Consider the following 19,273-nt stretch of genomic DNA (forward strand, 5'->3'; position numbering starts at 1 on the left):
TATTTTTATTTAAATTGATCATACCTGAAGCTATAATCTGTGAAACTTTAGGTTTAGAAACTTTACTTTAGATTTAGTCTGCTTGGTTAAATCTGTGCTAACAATATCTGTTCTGTCAATACCAGTTCAGCAGCTAGCATCTGTTGACAAAACATAAAGTACAAAATTAGAGATAAGATCTTAACCGATGAACTGTCTTCAACATTCTTCTGATCTGAAACAAAAGATCTTCAAGAAGGTTTTTGAGCCAATGAACAAGTCATTTCAGAAATTGACATAAAAATACAACTTACACTATGTGCTCCTTGAATTGTGCGAACTAAGTTTAGCCCTTTCCAAACATAGATGTCTCCATTTAAAGCACCAGAGTACGTGATGTCTTCTTTTGCACATGCTAAACAAAGGATAGTTTGCAGATCCCCTGTTTTGCCAAATATTCCTCTTTTTGCTGTCAGTGCATTTCCACACAGTGTCCAAAACTGAAATGTAAATGGAATTATTAGGAAGAATTTCTGCATTTTTTTTCATATTAACGTGCAGCTCTTACAGACGTACATCCGTACAAAACAGTGTCAACGGTGTTGTGAAGTAATAAAATAGTTAAGCTTCTGGATGAGCTGAGTAAACATTTCTGCCCTATACCAATGAAGGAATATGCACGTCAAAACTACACTTCCAGATGTTCGATGGAGAACTGCAGATGCCTGTACATGAAACTGAACTTGCACAGAGTATGAAGTAATAGGATTTCCTAGGTGTGGAATAGTGACTTTCTTCACTTTTACACAGACACAGAAAGGCTGTGCAAAGCTTAACTAAGGAAAAGGAGCAAGAGAATACAAACATAGTAGAAAGCCATCCTTAGGGCTTGGCTAGAAGAATCATAGAATCATGGAACTGTACTTTTTTCTTTTGGAATCAGTATTGAGCGTAATTTTTTTTCTGAACAGACATAATTTGTATCAAGGAGAGAGAATAGTTAGTGTGCACTCACCTCCTGCTCAAGGATCAGACTTCCTGGGGACAGTAAAGTGGATTACAAATAGGTGTGTACGAGAAGGACTGAAATACTCAGGCCTGGCAGCACGTGCAGAAACGGTCGTTTATGTTCAGTGGTTCATTTCACAATAAGGAGATACTTTGAGAGACTGGACAGGAATACCGAGGTGTCCGACATAGGAGCATAACGCCTATCTCACTTCAAATGCCTACATCGTTTTTGTGGTTGTAAACACAATTTTTAGGTCTTTTTCTTCCTCTTGCTCCCATAAATTTCCCATAAAGCTGAACTCCAGAAGATCTTTGCAAGAAGGATTTTTATTTCAAATCTTTCTCTATTTCTAATTCAATTATTTTTCCCACTGCCTCTTAACATAAGTCAATTCATGATAAGGCAGTGGGAATATTTCCCCTGGAGCTTTCATACTCGGAGTAAAACAGATACTTTCCCCACTTCTGGGCAGCTGTAGGAGGGCAAGAGTGCAGGACAGCATTAGAAATGGGTAGAGCATGGAAGGCTTAGCTGCTAAGGCTTACCACAGCTTTTAATTGTTGCTTACCCAGTAGACCCAATAGAATTGAAATGCTAAAGGAAGAAACAGCATTACTCCTAACTACTAGTCCCTATTCTCTAAGTGCTACAATTGCTTTAGAGCTGTTCTTTTCCTTTTCCGCAAATTAATTATCGTATTTCCACAGACATAATGACTGACAACTACGTAGATTGTTGCTTGAGAATCACTGAAGGGGAATATCTAATCAGAAAGCATTCCAACTCACTCCCCCACTCCCTCTTTCTTTTTTTTCCTTTTTTTTTCTTTTTTTGGCATGCCTCTATCCGTATGTATTCTTTGCTGCTTTTATGCACGTTTGGGGCAATTATGGCCAATTTAAGCAGAACGCAGGTGCCAGATAAAGACAGGTTTTGGAAAACAGCTTGCAGAATACAACAGATGGTACCACTTCTGCCAAAGCCACCCACGGTTTGAAAGCAGTGGTGGTTTCAAGGGCAAAACCTTCTCAGTAACCAGAACTAGACATATTAGCTGGTTTCCTAAACTTCTAGTTAAAGCTCTTCCCACCTCAGCCATGTGAAATAATTACCATCTGCTAGGAATGCTTTTGATGAGACTGGAGGAAAATAGAAAATTTCTAATTAGCAAACAAGAATTTCTAAGTTTTTTATAGGCATGAAAAAGATAACTCTGGAAAACATTAATTAGAGGGATGAAATAATCAGGTCCTAGAGTTTTATCTGTTCATCTCCATAGGTATTGCATACCTTCCCTATAGCATTACTACAATTGCTGGTAGCATGATAGGTCAAACAGAAATTCATTCAATTCATACTTCTTAGTTACTCCTATACCAGCCCAGTGACCCCCTGTGACACTCAACAAGCGAAATCACTAAATATTTTCAAAGACAGAGAGAAGGAAACCCCAAAATTAGAAGAATATAACAATGAAAATTACACCAAATGACCTTTATACTTTGCTTGTTAAGTTGCACCTCAGTCACTGCTTAATGTCTAAACTGGCCTCAAACAAAAAAATTTGGTGAAATGTTCACAGATTAAAAAAAGAAAATTAGAAAATCTCTGTATTTAAAGCCTCATCATTTAACAGGACAAACTTTTTTCACAATGGCTACTTACTTAAAACCAAAAATACCACCACCAACAGATATTTACCTTTATGTGTTTCACTCCACAGCTGACAATTCTGTTTGGTTGATACTGATCCCAGGAAATATCAAATATCTGTTAAGAAAAAAAGTAAGCTGATACTTTTAATTATACAGCAATTGAACCTAGACTCAGTTTGCTTTTACTGATTTTTAGGCATCATTTCTGTTGCAATGTATTGCTAAAAATGAAAGCGCAATATTTAGGTAAAACTGGAACTCTTTGTAAAAAGATTAAGGCCATCTCACCCAGTTCTGTCAAGACACCTCTTTCCTGCCTTCAAACTAGGAATCTATTCCAGCTCTGAGATATTATTGAATAAATAATATTTACAGTCTCACATAGAATGGGAATCAGGTGGTGAGCCAATGTTGCTTAAGTTTAGGGATTGATGTGTTTATCTTTGTTTATTATTTTATGTAAAAGGTACAGTAGGTAACTTAAACTGATCAGAAAGACTCCAGTGACAAAGTGAGGTATCATTAATTAATTAATTAATTATTCTACAGAAATAAAACTGCATTAATCACATTGATTAATGTTACATTTATAACAACGTGCATCAAAAAATTAAGCACCAGGTCCTTTACCCCTTATCAGAACAAATTTACTGAGTATTCTATGTCAATGAGATTATGCCAAATGAAAAATACTGCATGAAGTTTGGAAATTAGAAGTTTCCATTTCAGCCCAGATTTTCACCAGCATGCCACTTTTAGACTTCTCATCTCTGGCATTCAAAGTCCAAGCTGAGAACCAGTGATGTTACCACAATCACTAGGTACTGCAGGAAATATACGTCTGTAGAGAAACACAATGGGCCTTCTTGCTACTTTCAGCTCTTCAGCTGTTAACATACACATCTTCTGAAAACTTCAAACACTCTACAGGAACTTACTATCCTAAGCAAACCCAGCATTAATTTTATATGCTAGAAAGTGCTGCTATCCTACAAAATATTTATCTTCTTTAAAAAATCACGACTTACAGTAGTTCAAGTACTATTTTACTTATATTTTGTTAAACAGAAGATATTTTATTTTCAGTAGTGCCGTATGATTCCTGCATGCTAAATCAATATAATTTGTGGCCTTAATAAATATGTATTCTTTCCCACTCCCTCTTCAATGCAAAATCTGCTTTTTCTAGTTGTGAAAATCTAAGGAGACAAAGATTTTAGTACTTCTTTCCTGTCCTGGAGTCTTCTGCTAATTCAGAACCTGATCCTGCGCCTAGTGAGGTGGGTAGCACAAGATGGTAGCAAAACTTCCACTGACATAACTGGGAAGTGAATCAGTTCTGAAAGAAGACATTTGAATAAAGACTAAGACTCTGCTGTGGTGTGGATATTTTAAGTAAAAATGAACTACCAGACTGAGGGTGGTGAGGCACCGACACAGAGAAGTTGTGGGTGCTCCATCCCTGGAAATGTTTAAGGCCAGGCTGATGAGGCTTTGATCAGTACAGCCTAGTGTGAGGTGCCCCTGCCCATGGCAGGGGGTTGGAACTAGATGAGCTTTAAGGTCCCTACAGACCCAGACCTTTCTATGATTGTATAGTTTATCCAGATGGTACATAAGATGCAGACAGACTGCATGTACACATATACTGGAAGAAAGACTTTAGTCTGCTGCTCTGCTTCTTTCATATATGTCTTATCTTATATGAATATTCCCTCATAGGTAGTAAAACTTTCAAATATTTGAATATGACAGCATTCTAATTTGTTATAATTTCATAATATGCTTAAGAAAAAAGATGTCAGAATGTTTCCAAAACTTAACATATGCATACTTACATGGTGGGGAGTTATTTTGTCTGTGTTAAACTTGTTTAAACATTTTGTAATCCTGAACAATATTCTAAACTCAGATCTGCTCAGTTCTCTTATTTATTGAGGTTATTCTTTGCTTGAAGTTAATAGATATAATAGGAATATTTATCCTAACTATAGTTCACCTGCAGGTAACTATGTTAAGCAAAAATAAAAAGGAAATAATTAAAATTTCCCTCAGGATAAAATGTCTTTTTGATGCATTTTGAAAGAGCATTATCTTTGTCCACGGAGCTAGCATTTCACGTCTCATATAGAGGGCTATAAATCATCCTCATCACTGTGTAATTACGGAGTATTTCCTCCCTAGGCAAGACAGCCAGCTTAAGAATACATCATGTGCGAACACAGTGCTTTGAGTTTTGTCTGGTATAATGAGAAGAAAGAAATACCTTGTTCAATATTTTAAAAGGAAGGCAGAATGAACAAAATTACCTCTGCGTTAACCTGTTATAAGCAAAAAATAACGTTTAAAACACCTTTGCAACTCCCAGATAAAACGGAGTAATTTTTTTTATACACTTACCCTGTCTGAATGGCCTGTAGCTGTTGCCAGTAGTTTTCCTCTCTTCCAGTCCCAAATACACACTGTATTTTTGGCATCCAGTCCCACTGAAGCTAAACGCTAAGGGAAAATAGTAGTAATCTAGTTAACAGATAATCAACTCAAAAATCAGTTTACTGTACTGTACAAATAGAGCTTCCCACATGTGGCTTGGTTTGAACCACGCTGCTAAAGGCATCATCAAGATACTTGTATTAATCATCCACTCACTGGAGAAAGCACTGAAACATCTAATCTTTTCTAAAGAGTTAGGTTATTAATTTCAGGTTACTGATGTCTCAAATATAATTACAAGAGAATTGAAATGCTCATATCAGGGGCACTACACTCTGGCATTCTGATCTATTAACGTGACAAAAAAGAAAAAAGGGAAATAGAAGCTCACACTATCCCCAAACACACTTCTGTGCATGATGTTTATTTTGTTGAGGTCTAGAATCTGAATTGGATATACTTTCAATAACTGCCTTTTATATAAATTAGTATATCAGATAATCTCCCAGTGACTGTGCTCATTATGTCCAATTTTACATGATTTCCATCAGAGTTTCTTATTAGGTGAGCAGTCTTTGACTGATGAACCAGAGATCGTTGTGATCGACACCAGCATGAAGACTAAACTGATGCCACATGTACTGCAACTGTATAAAATGGATATGATACCAACATATGTTGGACAGAGATACATAATGGATATATCCAACATATGGTAGTAAAGGGAATATGCCTGAGTAACTTGCACTGTGGGAAGAGACTGAGAGAGACACTTTTCATGGGAAACAACCTCCTAGCTCGGTAACACAAATTGGTAACATTCACATCTGTTGTGTACCTTATTCTTCCCACTGCCCTACCTACAAGCTTCTTATTAGGAGCCCAACTGAAGGTCCTAAGCATTTTGCTCTGTTACAGGAAAGCCTCCATTTCAAGAACATGCAATAAAAGAAATCTATTTTGGCCTCAAACACAAAGATGAACAGATGAATCATCTGATCCAAATGGACCTGTGTTTCAGATTTGACGTGAACCAGATCCTCCCTTGAAGAATTGCTTAAAGATGACTTGCAAACCGAATCTCTGTACTGAATGTTTCCTTCAATTACAGGTCCATTATTTTTGGCTTGGATTTGCAGCTGGTAAACTGTTTCAAGTCTGGAAATTTCTGAGTTAACACAATTATACCAGAATATACTCTGAACCAGAGATGATAGCAAGTGCAATTACCAAAAATTCCTCCAAAATTCCTACCTTGTTAGAAAAAATACCAATTCCTATGCGACTATCAGTTACGATAGAGCTGAGTGAAATCATTATTCTAAAGAGACAGAATGCTCTGGTTTTTGTTCAGTAGCAAAATAAATCAGAGACAAGGTACTCCATGCCTTTTCATGTCATTTTAAAGAGCAAAAACATAGTGTACACCTTCCTTCTTAAGCGAGCCATTTCCAAAGGCCTCTGGCTTAAAGATGGTAGGTACACACGTACCCTGCACTGTCTTCAAAATAGCTACAGTTCTTTTATTTTACAGTAATGAAATAGATCCTTTTTACATTTGGTTGCTTGGGAACTGACGCAACATACGTTATAACCTAATGTAACATCTGAACTCTGCATAGTGAGTAATGCATAAACCAAGCAATTCCCACCGGCAAGTACACTAAGCAATATGGCAAAAATCAGACATATATTTTCTTCCAGACTACTTCTTATATTGTCTTTTACTGACAGAAAAAAAAAATCCTGAGGCCCTGTTAAAAACCCAGATGTGGGAGAATCTACCAGAAGCACCCTCAGGACACCAAGTATAGAAAAGATTTCAGTGTAATATATTTCACCAAAATCTGTTTGGTGTCTACCCGCATATGAGTCTTTGAAACAGTAAAGGTAGGCTGTGTACTGAATCTGTTCATTTAACCTTGGACAACATACTTCATTATTACATGTATGGTAATGAAGGGAAAATCGAATATGGGAAAGAACAAACACACTGCCACCAGTTACCCAGATCAAAATATTTATCTATTTGAGAAAGGACTATTATTGTAGCATATGTTTCATTTGCTCTTGAGTAATCTACATCCGTCCAGGAGGTTGGATGTACTGATCAAAACACAAGATATTTTTTCATGGAACCATTGCTGATTCCAACATTTTCTCACCTTTTTTATACTCTTCTCTTCACCATGGAAACCATGGCAGTACTTACAGTATCTTTTAGATTTATGATTTTAACAACATCAGACCTGATCTCCCAGTCAGGAAATTACCGTTAGTGGGGTGGATGAACAGTGACAGTTCTAGAGAATATTAGCTAATGTTTTGTATTTTCTTTTTTCATTTGGGTCTACTGAGGAAGGTCTCCTGCTGGCAGAAGAGTGATACATGCTGAATTTCCTTTTTGCTTAAAATGATTCTACTTTGAGTACTCTTTTTGGAAGGGAACTTGATAGCATCCTGCTCAGAGAATTCACAGAATCACCAGGAGAAAATATCTGCCCAGTATCTTATGCACATAATTAAACAATTATTTTTAAATCTACACAGATTTAGAAGATCTGGCTAAAGAAGCCTACTGCAACCTAACGCCAAATTCAGAAATGTACCCACACCCTCCTGACTCTTTTTTAAGAAAGCCCACAGAAGAGGTCCTTAGAAAACAACCTAGAACAGAAATTGAAATGTAGAGCATTGGAGAAATTCTTTAATAAAAAAAACATCAGCTTTGTAGGTGATTCTGTGAAGGGTAGATGTTGGTGCTCTTAAACTCTAGTTAATTCCTGGTTCAACCAAATACATTTTTAATCATAGGCAAACTGACAGCTCTTCATTAAACGTTTGAACAATGTGCAGCTTCCCTCCTGACAAATGCCATCTCCCGGTCATATAGAAAAATCACAAACTAAAATATGTATTTTTCAATAGCAACTGCTCTGCTGGAAATTTAACTCCCTTCAGAACTTTTAAAATGCAACATTAACTACAAAGAATGTTAACAGAGAATTTCCTTAAAATATATTCATCTTCAAATTTCAAATCCTTATTGAAAGTACATAAAATAAAGGAAGCTATCCTTGATTTAAGCTGCTTATTGATCTCCTCTGCATATCAGAAAAGACAATAAATACTGTCTGCTCTCCATTACTCAGTTTGTGGTTAATTACGCCAGGGAAGCACTGCAGAGACACCTAAGCTGTCTCCATGCAGCGTCAGCTGGGACTAAGTCTAGCAGGGAGTAGTATTTCAGAATTAACTCATTTGAATGCTGGAAAACACCCCAGAGTTTCTGATACAAGAAGAGCTAATTAAATCGGCCAAAATATAAATGTGGTGTCACTATTCTGGGACCTATGCTAAATTCTCCTGCTGGAGCTATGCAGCGCTCAGCACAGCGGTTGCCCTTGGAACCAGAAGCTGTGCATAGCAGAGTGGGGGGAAGCAGAGTTGACTTTATGGGAACTGAGCACAGGCAGAGAAGCAGAATTACCTGAGCTTTTCCTCAGCCTACATTTATTTAAAATGTGGAAAATAGCAGGAAATTGAGAAAATAATACATAGGCCTACAATTATTTGCACCTATCTCTTATGTTATTGTTGAATTTTTGTTTGTTTGTTTGTTTTGAGGCTAAAATACCAATGTTTCTAGGGTAGATACTCTATGTAAAAGAGTGAAATATATGCAGTCAGAGTAAAGATGTGAGCAATGTATACGAAGCCTGTTACAAGATGCTATCTCCCTCAGGTGACTGTGCTGACAAAATACACTGGAACTGCTAGCAGCACTGAATTCCACATACTCAAAGTCTTCTGTCAAAGCTCTTTAATTTTGGCTCAGCACAGCACCTTCTTTTGGAAGCCAGAAAGAGCAGTAAAAGCTAAGATACATCATCCATATTTATGTTTTTCAGCATTGGTCTTTCTCCAGATATAAGTGCATTCTGTGCAAATTTTAATTTCCAGAATATCTGCAACTTTCCAGAAACAGAATGTCACTGTTTTGCAAAGTCAACACAGCAATAAGTTCACTTTTTAATTACAGCTAGGCACCAAGCAGGATTTTCAGAAGAGTCTCCATCTTTAACTCATACAGACTGGGCTTATCCTTATTAGGTGTTTAAATAGGATTCTAAAGATGTTGGAAAGTTTACCCACCATTCTCATGAAGTCAAAAGTAAGAGAAAATTTTAAGAATACTTATTTCTGAATTAAAAACATATTGAAGTTATTATAGCATTCAAAATTTTCTTCTGGTGATTTGAGGATGCTCTCATTTGTTTTTTTTTTATTGCACATTTCCTAGGAACACCTTTTTCTTTAATTAGAGTTGGCACATGAGATTTCAGAAGAAATGTATTGTTTTAAAAAAAATTGGAGGGAGATTGTTGAAAACTAATCTTAAAATAGAAAGATAGCTCCAATTTCTAATAAAAAACCACCTGTCATAGTGCTGCCTAGTAATGCTTTTCTATTATGTTAAAGGTAATTGCTCATGTTAGTATACTTTGACTCACATTGATCACTAAAGTGAATATACACAAGATAATGCACGATAGAAAGTACCTTTGTTTCACATGAGAACATATTTTAGGCTTTGTATGTCTGGTTTTGATCTCAGAAAGAGGAATAAAACCACTCTGTGATCAACAGAAGAGCAATTAGGCATATGATAGCAAAGCCCTTCTCTGTAGACAGCTAACGGTCTATGACATTATTTTAAGAAAAGCATTTAAAGGCAAATCTGTCCTTCTGGGATTTAATTCACTAGCAAACAAGGAAGATCTGTGCAAGAATCCAGGAATCAGCTTACCTTCTAACTAGTCCTAAAAATATTTTAGCAACAAACTAGAAACTACGACCACAGTGTTATACCAGAAAACTGGACACCAATAAGGACAAAACTGAATGTGAAACACTTCTGAGTTTTGTCCAAATCATTAGTCTATTTTTCTCCCTTTTCAGTTACAATTGAATGTTTTTACTAGTTCTCCTGCAGGGAAAAAGTTCAATGTGTTTAGTTACGAGCAGCCCACCACTTACTCGTATTTTAATACTGCCTCAAAATATCACATAATCATATAATATATTGTGTCCAAACCCTTTTATTCAATTAAACTGACTGTGCACCCTAGCCAATGAGACTCTTACTGGAGTCCCTCTGCCAAAAGAGCTGCATGACTGTAAGGGCTCTGCCAGGAAATGGTCTCTTGAACAGCGAGTGATAAATACGTAGCGAAGCTATTTCATCTGAGCCAAGGAGGGCCATTTCTTTTATAGATATTTGTTCAGTAACTAATGCATCCACCTGAATTCAATTCTTGGTGACATTTTGGTCTCTGAAAGAGCTACATTTGCAGCCCTTGCATTAAAAAAAATTAATCGTAACAGTAGATTAAGTACTACAGCCATACAGCTACCTACACATATAAAATATTTCAATCTGAATGTCTCTTGGAGTCAGAGGTCAAACTAAATTGAAAACATAGGAAAAAGAAGATATACAAACCTGGCCATCAGAATCAAAAGCTAAGCAGGCAACTCCATGTGTATGTGCATCCTTAAGAACAGAAACAGTCTGTACACGGTAGGAATCCCAAATGCAAATGTAAGGGTCCTTTCCAACCTGTCCTGTAGCTACTAAAGTTTTATCTGGGTGAACTGCAAGGCTGAAACAGAACACAGTTTAAGTTACAACACATTTCCTCAATACAGTAAAAAAATGCAAACATGAAACCGAAAAATAATTTATTTTTCTTTACTTTTCAAAAAACAGCTTCTTTTGATTTATTGGAATGATCATATCAAATGCCATAAAAACTTACTGCATCCCATTATTTCCTTCTGTCTTAAGAAAATATGCTTGAGAACAACATGGTCATTTTTATCGTATTTTAGTCAGAAAATGTAAGAAAAATATAATCGGAACATTCTTATATGGGCTTTTTATTTATATGTATTTTCAGATATGTTTTTAGTTACTGCTGCCTAAGGAAAGGCAAAACTTACTGTTCCTTTGAAGGTTTATCTCATTTTTCTCTACCAGCCAATCAGAAATAGCTCCTTGCACATAAACCTTCACTTCAAGTAGTATTTCTATTACTTAAATTCATAGACAAATGCTATAGTTTCAAAAATCGTTTCCTGGTTTCCAGTGATTTACTCCAATAGCATTCAGTACAACTGCTTTGACTGACTTTATCTTATACACTATTAAACATAGACCTCTCAACATTTCTGTTTTCTGCAGTATTTGTACAGACGCACAGTATTGCAAGCTACTTGAATGCAGGCTCTCTTAGAGGAATCAAAAACCATCTCTGTGCACATCTCTTCAGATATGGAAATCTTCACCAGACTGTCCACTGTGTCTTTCTCTCTCTTCCACGTCAAAGTGCGAACTCTAATATTTACTTCCATGTTGTACTGGGGCATTTCTCTTAGACGTCAAACATATTCTGGAACCAACCAGTACCACCATTTGGGAAAAAAATGTATTTTATATTTTCCTTGTAACATTTTTTTGTATTTTCATCGTAACACAAAAAGACAGAAGGCCACCATTTAGCAAATTTTATCCCCCACTAATAATAGAGCAATGTAGACTTATCAATAGCTGACACAGTACCAGAAACCATTCTTTGCAATATTCCAAGTTGTTGACAAGCTATCATTCAGTCCCTAAGGCATCCTCTTTGACAAAGCCCAGAGGATCTAGTTTGAAGATATAGCCTGGGGAAGTTAATAATAAAAACCTCTCCCTAGGGTAACATGAGTACAAAGACAGTTTTACACTGTTATTCGGGAAACAAATTAGAATAATGTCTGAATATGTGAGCTACAGATGGAATAAGGAAAAATATCCCATTAATAAACTGACACTCAACAGATGGCTCAGGGCATCTGAGTATTTTTTAATATCCCAGGAGTAGATAATACTAATTATTAAAAAGGATTCCTCAAAAAAATTAAGGAAGTTTCAAAAAAATATTTACAATATTCTCATGTTAAGGAACAATTCTTGCAAAAAGAACAAATTTAGCAGAACACCCAGTAAAACATTTTTTATCAATTCCCCTACTTGCTCATTTTTTTCTTTCTTCTTAGGCTTGGATTCTACAGTTCACTGAGTGTCAGCTAGTTCACCTTAATTCTAAACCTATAAGGCAAATAAAGGATAACTCCACCATACTTAAGCTGGGGCACTTACAATTAAGTTAGATTACTCTGCTTCAATGATGAAAACATAAAAACCAGATGGAAAAGATTAATTGAAGTAACCTATCTCACTGCTAGAACACAACTGCAGTTTAATTACATCTACCATTGGTTTGTACAACCTGGTTTTCACATAGTAGATCTCCCTATGTTCAGCATTTCCATTCCTGGATGTATGAACAACGTATTTCCTACAACCTAAATACGTCGGTACTGAACGTATCTGTTATTTGCTTTACCCTTTTCAGTGTACGAAGCCAACTAATGGTGCATCTAAAATTAGGACCCAATATCAGTTTTTGGCACCTAGGAAGTAGCCTGATTTTTCAGAACTGCTAAGGACATTCATTTCCTGCTCGCAGCCTTTACGATAATGCACTACAACTGCCTACATTCAGTCTGGCTGTTAGATAACCAAGTGTTCGTTTTTGGCAGACAGAATGGTGGCTTACAGAGTAAGAAAATGGAGTCTAACTTCAAGAACAATTCTTGATGACTCTCTTTATACCTTTATACATGACAGCCATGTTTGTCAATGACAATAAAAAACTGCATGTGTAATTATTCAATCTGTTTGCAACATGGATTACTTCTTGTCTCCAGATCAGAAGATCTCTGGTTGGCACGGCTTCTCTGCCCTTCCACACTCTATAAAAATGAGTATAAACTTCACTGTTTTGTTTCCAGATTATAGGTGCGTATCTTCAACTTTTCTAAGCAAAGATCCTATATCTAAACAATTTATGATATCACATCACTCCACTGGAAAGTACTGAAATATTAAGATAACTAATGGAAAATAAAAATATTATTAGAATAGATTATGTATTCAAACAACAGTAATTTATGGTACAGAACAACACTGCTAGGGAATCTTTCCTGTTCCTTCCAATAGGAAGAACAGCTAGAAACAGAAAAGTCTTTCTTTTACAACCAGCCAATTTTCGGCAAGCCACAGGCAATAAGGCTGTAGATAGCTGTTTGAGATTCATTAGTGTAAGGCAGAGTGATTGCAGCACAGGGTATAGTCAACGAGATCTAGGCAGGGTGGGCAGTAGAAATTTCACTAGAAAAGTTCTCCCTACTTTCCAGGTTTGTGTAAAAAGGAATTCATATCTATCTTGCCTTATCTGCAGTTCCTCCGCCCCACACAAAGAGCTAGGGTTGAAAACAGAAGGGGAAAATTAGCAGTTATTCCTGCTGGCATTGCTTGCTGGTAGTGGCAGTCACTTCCCCACACATCTCAACCTTCTGTCTGCGAGAACTGTAACAGGAGCAGATGCATGTGTAGGGTAAGAGGCAGAGATCAATTGCTTGGGAATTGCAAGTTCCCCTCCTTCCAGGGCAGGCAAAAAAAGTGAGGGGATTTCTGGCAGTCTGCTCCTTTGAGCAGCTGAATGCTTTTGTGAGTGCATAAAGCTCACTGCGAATTCCACAAGCATGCTGATGTATCTGCAAGGAAGGTCTTTGATAAAAGTGATTTCACAGGCACTTTCTCGAAAATCAAACAATCCATTTCAGATGAACCAACAAACTCCAGGTAGCATTTTGACATTACACCTCCTTCCTAATAGATGTTTTTGTTAATAAGAGATTTCAGCGAACATCTTCTTCCCTTCCAAGATCAATGATTATGAATCTAGCACCGAAGGCTGGAACCCTGTTAAATTAGGATAATTACAGACGCCAGTCATGTGTTCCAGCAGAGTCTGATGAAATGCTTTATAAAAGTCATTAGTGGATCCATCTGGTCTAAGGGCCTTGCCAGATGGTAAGCTCTTAGTATCTTCGCAATTGCTGTTGCAATAATATTCTGCTCCAAGATTTTCTCTTACAACAACGTTAGAATTTCAAAAGATTGAAAGTATTGATTCTTGTCCGTACTGTATTTTTGTTTGTTTCTTTTCTTTAACAGTTGCTCTAGACTTATAGACACATATACAGTTAAAACAGAACTAAGTAGAAAAGTTTATTACTACTTCAACATCCTTGAATATTAAATTGAAATTTTGGCTTCAAATTATTCACAAACCACCAACAAAACTATTTGTTCTTCATCAAGAATGTAGTCAAGGAATCAAAGAATTAGTCTTGAAACAAAGAATCACAGAATCACAGAATCATAGAATCATAGAATGGCCTGGGTTGAAAAGGACCTCAAAGATCATCTAGTCTCAGCCCCCCTGCTGAGTGCAGGGTCGCCAGCCACTAGACCAGGCTGCCCAGAGCCACGTCCAGTCTGGCCTTGAACATCTCCAGGGATGGGGCATCTACAACCTTCCCGGGCAACCCGTTCCAGTGCGTCACCACCCTCTGTGTGAAAAACTTCCTCCTAATATCTATCTCCTCTGTAATATCTATGGAATCACCAAGGTTGGAAAAGGCCTTCGAGATCAACCAGTCCAATCATGCACCCACCACCAATATTTTCCCACTTAAACCATGTCCCTCAGTACAACATCTAAGTGTTTTTTGAATACCTCCAGGGATGGTGACCCAACCATCTCCCTGGGCCTGACCCTGGTTCTAGCACCTGACCACTCTTTTAGAGAATAAATTGTTCCTAATATCCAACCTGCACCTCCCTGGTGCAACTTGAGGTCATTCCCTCTTATCACTAGTTTTGCAGGAACAGAGGCCGACCCCACCTCACACAGCCTCCTTTCAGGTCACTGCAGAGAGTGATGAGGTCTGCCCTGAGCCTCCTCTTCTCCACACTGAACACCCCCAGCTCCCTCAGCCGCTCCCCGTCACACTTGTGCTCCAGAGCCCTCACAGCTCCGCTGCCCTTCTCTGGACACGCTCCAGGGCCTCGGTGCCTTTCTTGCAGTGAGGGCCCAGCACTGAGCGCAGCACTCGAGGTGCAGCCTCACCAGAGCAGAGTACAGGCAAATGATCAGTTCCCTGCTCCTGCTGGCTGCACTATCTCTTATACAAGCCAGGATGTCACTGGCCTTCTTGGCCACCTGGGCACACTGCTGGCTCATGTTCAAAAGAGTGTTAATCAACACCCCCAGATCCATTTTCCCCACACAGTCTTCCAACCACTGTGCCCCAAGCCTGACTAAGAAGAACAAAAAAGGGGATGATGAGGGAACTGAACATGGTTAAGGAAGAGGTGCTTCAGAAAGAGAAGAGGAGGCTCAGGGTGGATCTGATAGTTTTCCAGCACCTCAAAGGTAGCTGTAGAGAAGTTGGAGGTACACTTGTCACAAGGAGAGATGGTAAAAGGACAAAAGGCAAGCGGCACAAGCTGCTTCATGGGAAATTCTGTCTGGATATAAGAAAAATGCTCTTCACTGTGGGAAGAAGTAGGTTGCCTAGAAAAGTGGAAGAATTCCCCTTGCTGGAAATGATATAAGAACTCCTTGACTTGGCAGGACTCTGGGTAACCTGATCCAAGGCTGTACTCTCAGGAGAAAGTTGGACTGGATTTCTGGAAGCCCCTTCCAAACTAGACTTTTCTTAATCCTAAATACCAAAATATATCAGGAAAGCCTAAGGTAATCAAAGTAAAAATGGATTTTGGCTCACTTTACTTTATTTGCATTAGTAAATTGATTCTTGATACTGCAAAAAGAAAGTGGCTCCTGCTATCTTTAATACATACATATGTAATTGATAGGCTTACTGAGATCTTGAAATGGATGTTTCAGACAAAAGATAGACATCTGAAGTTCACTATCCTTAATTTATTATTACAAATGTCATCAGGTTGTCAAAACGCTCTTTTACTGAAGCAGCCAAAGGCTGAGCATTTGTCTTTATTGTTGTGACTGCATAATTTTTCAAGGTGCATTTCCTGTTTATGAACTGAATCTTTTCTATAACCATCATATTAACTATTCTTTGATTAACATCAATCAATCAAGCAAATGCATTGCACACAAACCACATCTACTTTCTGGAACGCACCACCAAACATTCAAAAAATTGCTCTTGGAAAGATGTTGGGTCTTGTCACCTATCTCTTGACAATGCAACCCCTCTCACCGCTAGGACTTTTTTGCACATTAAAGATGCTTGAAAATTTGATGCTATTCTAAAGTAACGCTAACTAGTTAGACCCTTGTAAAACATTCTCTATTACAAACCCACCCATTTCCATTATTTTTGGAAATAAATGAAGGAATTGATACTTTCTGGTTCAAAATCTGCTACAAAACCTACAGCCTACAAGAACAGAAAACATAGTGGGTTTATCCTGAGCATTTAGGTCAAAGTTGTTGGGAGGTACTGAGGGCACTGCCTGTGCTATGCTTGAATAACAGACACATAAATAACACAGCCATTTTTTTGCAAGATTTTCTCTGTAACAAAAACATCTCTGAAGAAAAAAGAAAAATCGAAATGCTTCAAGAAACTCCAAGCCTGTCCTGAAATAGGCCATTACGTGCCACTAGGTATTTTCTTCTTGGTTGCCTCCTTCTGCTCTGCACTGCTAGCTCTCAGTGCAGAATGAAGTGACACGTTCAAGATCCTGACAGGCCAGCAGGCATGTCTGAAGACCAGGGATCTTTTCAGCTTCATTTTTCTGCTCATACCGTGCAAAGGATGGAGCTGCTTTCACGTGTCAACAAAGGAAACAAACGGCCTTTCGGGAATTTCTCATTTCACAGAACAAAATGAGTTTCTCTCCTCACTCGCAGGGTCAAAATGGAAGACCGTAACTTGCTGTACAGACAGATCAGCATTGTCAGAAAAATAAGGTGAGATGCAGCCTGACCCCTCTTTCTGAATACAACATAAATCAAAATCAAGTCTAACTAAAAGGAGCAATGGAATACCAGCAGTTAAGTAGAAGCAAACGTGGTAACCTGCAGGAAGGAAGGGGGAGCCAGGAAAAAAGAAGCAGGAGGGAAGAACAAAGCAACATGGTGCAATTTAATCACTTATTACATGTGAATGTATAGCTGTCATAATACCTTTAAAATATACAGAACATTGCCACTCACTTGTTGCAAACAGCTGAGGTACAGAACACATCTGACCTGAAAAAATAAATGTTCATAGAAACACCACCAAATAAGCACAATGACAAAACCTTAATTTACTGGCTTGATTTTTATAAAGTAATAATTTGCCCATTCAGGATACAGAAGAGTACAGAAATATTCATTTCAGAGCATCTGGCAAATAATTTATTTTTTAGGTCTAAGTTCTTAACAACTATGCTTGCTTTCCCCTTTCACGTTTGATGTGTGGGAAGAAGAGTGATACAGTTAGCTGTTCTGGAATTTATTCATAATTCTGCGCTGGCTTCCTACCTCTACCAAGTCATTGCAGGCTAGCTTTCTCAACAGCAGCTTCTGAATCTGGGGGCCTGCCTCAGACAGCAACCATCTGGTTGTCAGAGGAAGCAAACACCTACAGTTCTGAATGAAGTTGATGCAGACTGATTGAAAATCACCGTGTTAGCATTCAGAACTGGTCTCAGCCACCAACAGAGCCTAAGATTAATCATTTATAGAGTGGACATGCAGTTCAACCGGTGTTGGTAAAGGTCTCTGAAGCATGCACATTAACAGCTGTTATGCTAAGCACACTGAAAGTGTCCTACAAACACAAGGGGCATTTTAACAGCATTTTATTTTTGTTTTTCTGGAAGTAATGTGGGGTATAACCGTGGCAGCAGCTTGCAAAGTAATGGCCATTCCTGCCACTCTAAATTAATCCACTTTGTCCTTGGGGAATTACTGCTAACAGTTCTCTGTACCAGTGGTTATAATCAAGCCTACAGAGTTATTCCATCACACTCCAGTAAAGTCTGTTTGGCTTCTCAGTGCTTATTAGAAGTCTTGACAGATCAGGCCCATAAAGTGGCAAAAGTAACATCGCGGAATGTGCAATCTGCGGTTGTAGCACAGCATTGCCGTGGGTTCACAGAGTCAGGCCAGATATAAAGATTGAATTGGTTTTAATCAAGTGATTAGAATTTCCCCCAACAAGAGAAGGGAAAAGAAACATGAGAAAAACTCTTAGAAAACCCTAAAATGTAATTTCTTTTTAGATTTAAATGTTCTGCACTTTAATTGAGGCCAGCTGTGATTTACAGTCCCATGCATGTGTACAGACAATAAGATTTGGCAGGTCTAATAAAAGGGAATGTTACTGCAGCGCAGTCCTACAGCACACATGGCTGCAGAAGCACAAAGGTCTTGTGGTTATCTGGTAACATATTTTTATCTAACGCAGATTTATTTTACATATATATAATCTCAGATACTTTGCAACTCCAACCTTCTGTCAGCAGAGTGAAGCCTTATGAGAATTTACCCAAAGCACATTTAAGTTGGAAGGACGTTGAAAGGTAAGCATAAACTACTGTTCATGTCCTCATAATTGCGTTTTATTGAACAAGTGATCAAGGAAAAATATGCATTATTTCCTATTAGCTGCACTAGATCAAACACATGGTGCTGTACAACTTCAGCTTTCACGTGCATGTAGTTTCCATTTTGAGTGTGATGATATTTGCATTCCTACTGATTGTTGCAGCATTCTGCAAACATCTGAAAACAACTACCCTGATGACGTCAAGATAAGAATGCTGGAATTTTTCATATATAACACATTATGACTTTTGTTCAGGAAAGAGCTAAAGATGCCAGAAAGAGAGGGTCTTGGCCCATGCTGAAAGAGATGTTGCTAGACAATCATGAGCTGGATGAAGCTGCACAGTCATGTGTGGTTCAGCCAAAACAGCAACGTTCATTTTACCTGTCTGAAATGAAACTTTGTTGTGTGGGATACTTTTGTTCATTTTGCCTGTTCAATGTTTATTATAGTTAAATGGATGATGGAAAATGTTTTGAAATGAACGGTAAAACATCGTGAAGAAATACAGTCTGTAGTGTTGAGATAAAGCAGCAACAAAAAATATCAGGTTAATTCAATGACCTCTCAATATATGGCACAGTAGTTACATACCGTTGTAAGTTTACTATTACTCAGTAGAAACCAGCAAAACCTTCACATT

General features: G+C 37.8%; 1 protein-coding gene across 1 annotated transcript in view; it reads right to left on the reverse strand.

Moving 5' to 3' along the window:
- Positions 1–19,273, reverse strand: part of EML6 (echinoderm microtubule associated protein like 6) — a 118,513-nt gene that overhangs the window by 71,333 nt on the left and 27,907 nt on the right. Inside the window, exons 2-5 of the mRNA XM_021389482.1 lie at positions 10,586–10,745; positions 5,047–5,145; positions 2,693–2,761; positions 294–479 (exon numbers count right to left, since the gene is read on the reverse strand). Of these exons, the coding sequence (XP_021245157.1) occupies positions 294–479; positions 2,693–2,761; positions 5,047–5,145; positions 10,586–10,745 (514 nt within the window). The remainder of the gene's footprint in view (positions 1–293; positions 480–2,692; positions 2,762–5,046; positions 5,146–10,585; positions 10,746–19,273) is intronic.

Source organism: Numida meleagris, chromosome 3 (assembly GCF_002078875.1).
Source record: "Numida meleagris isolate 19003 breed g44 Domestic line chromosome 3, NumMel1.0, whole genome shotgun sequence".
Lineage (NCBI taxonomy): Eukaryota > Metazoa > Chordata > Aves > Galliformes > Numididae > Numida > Numida meleagris.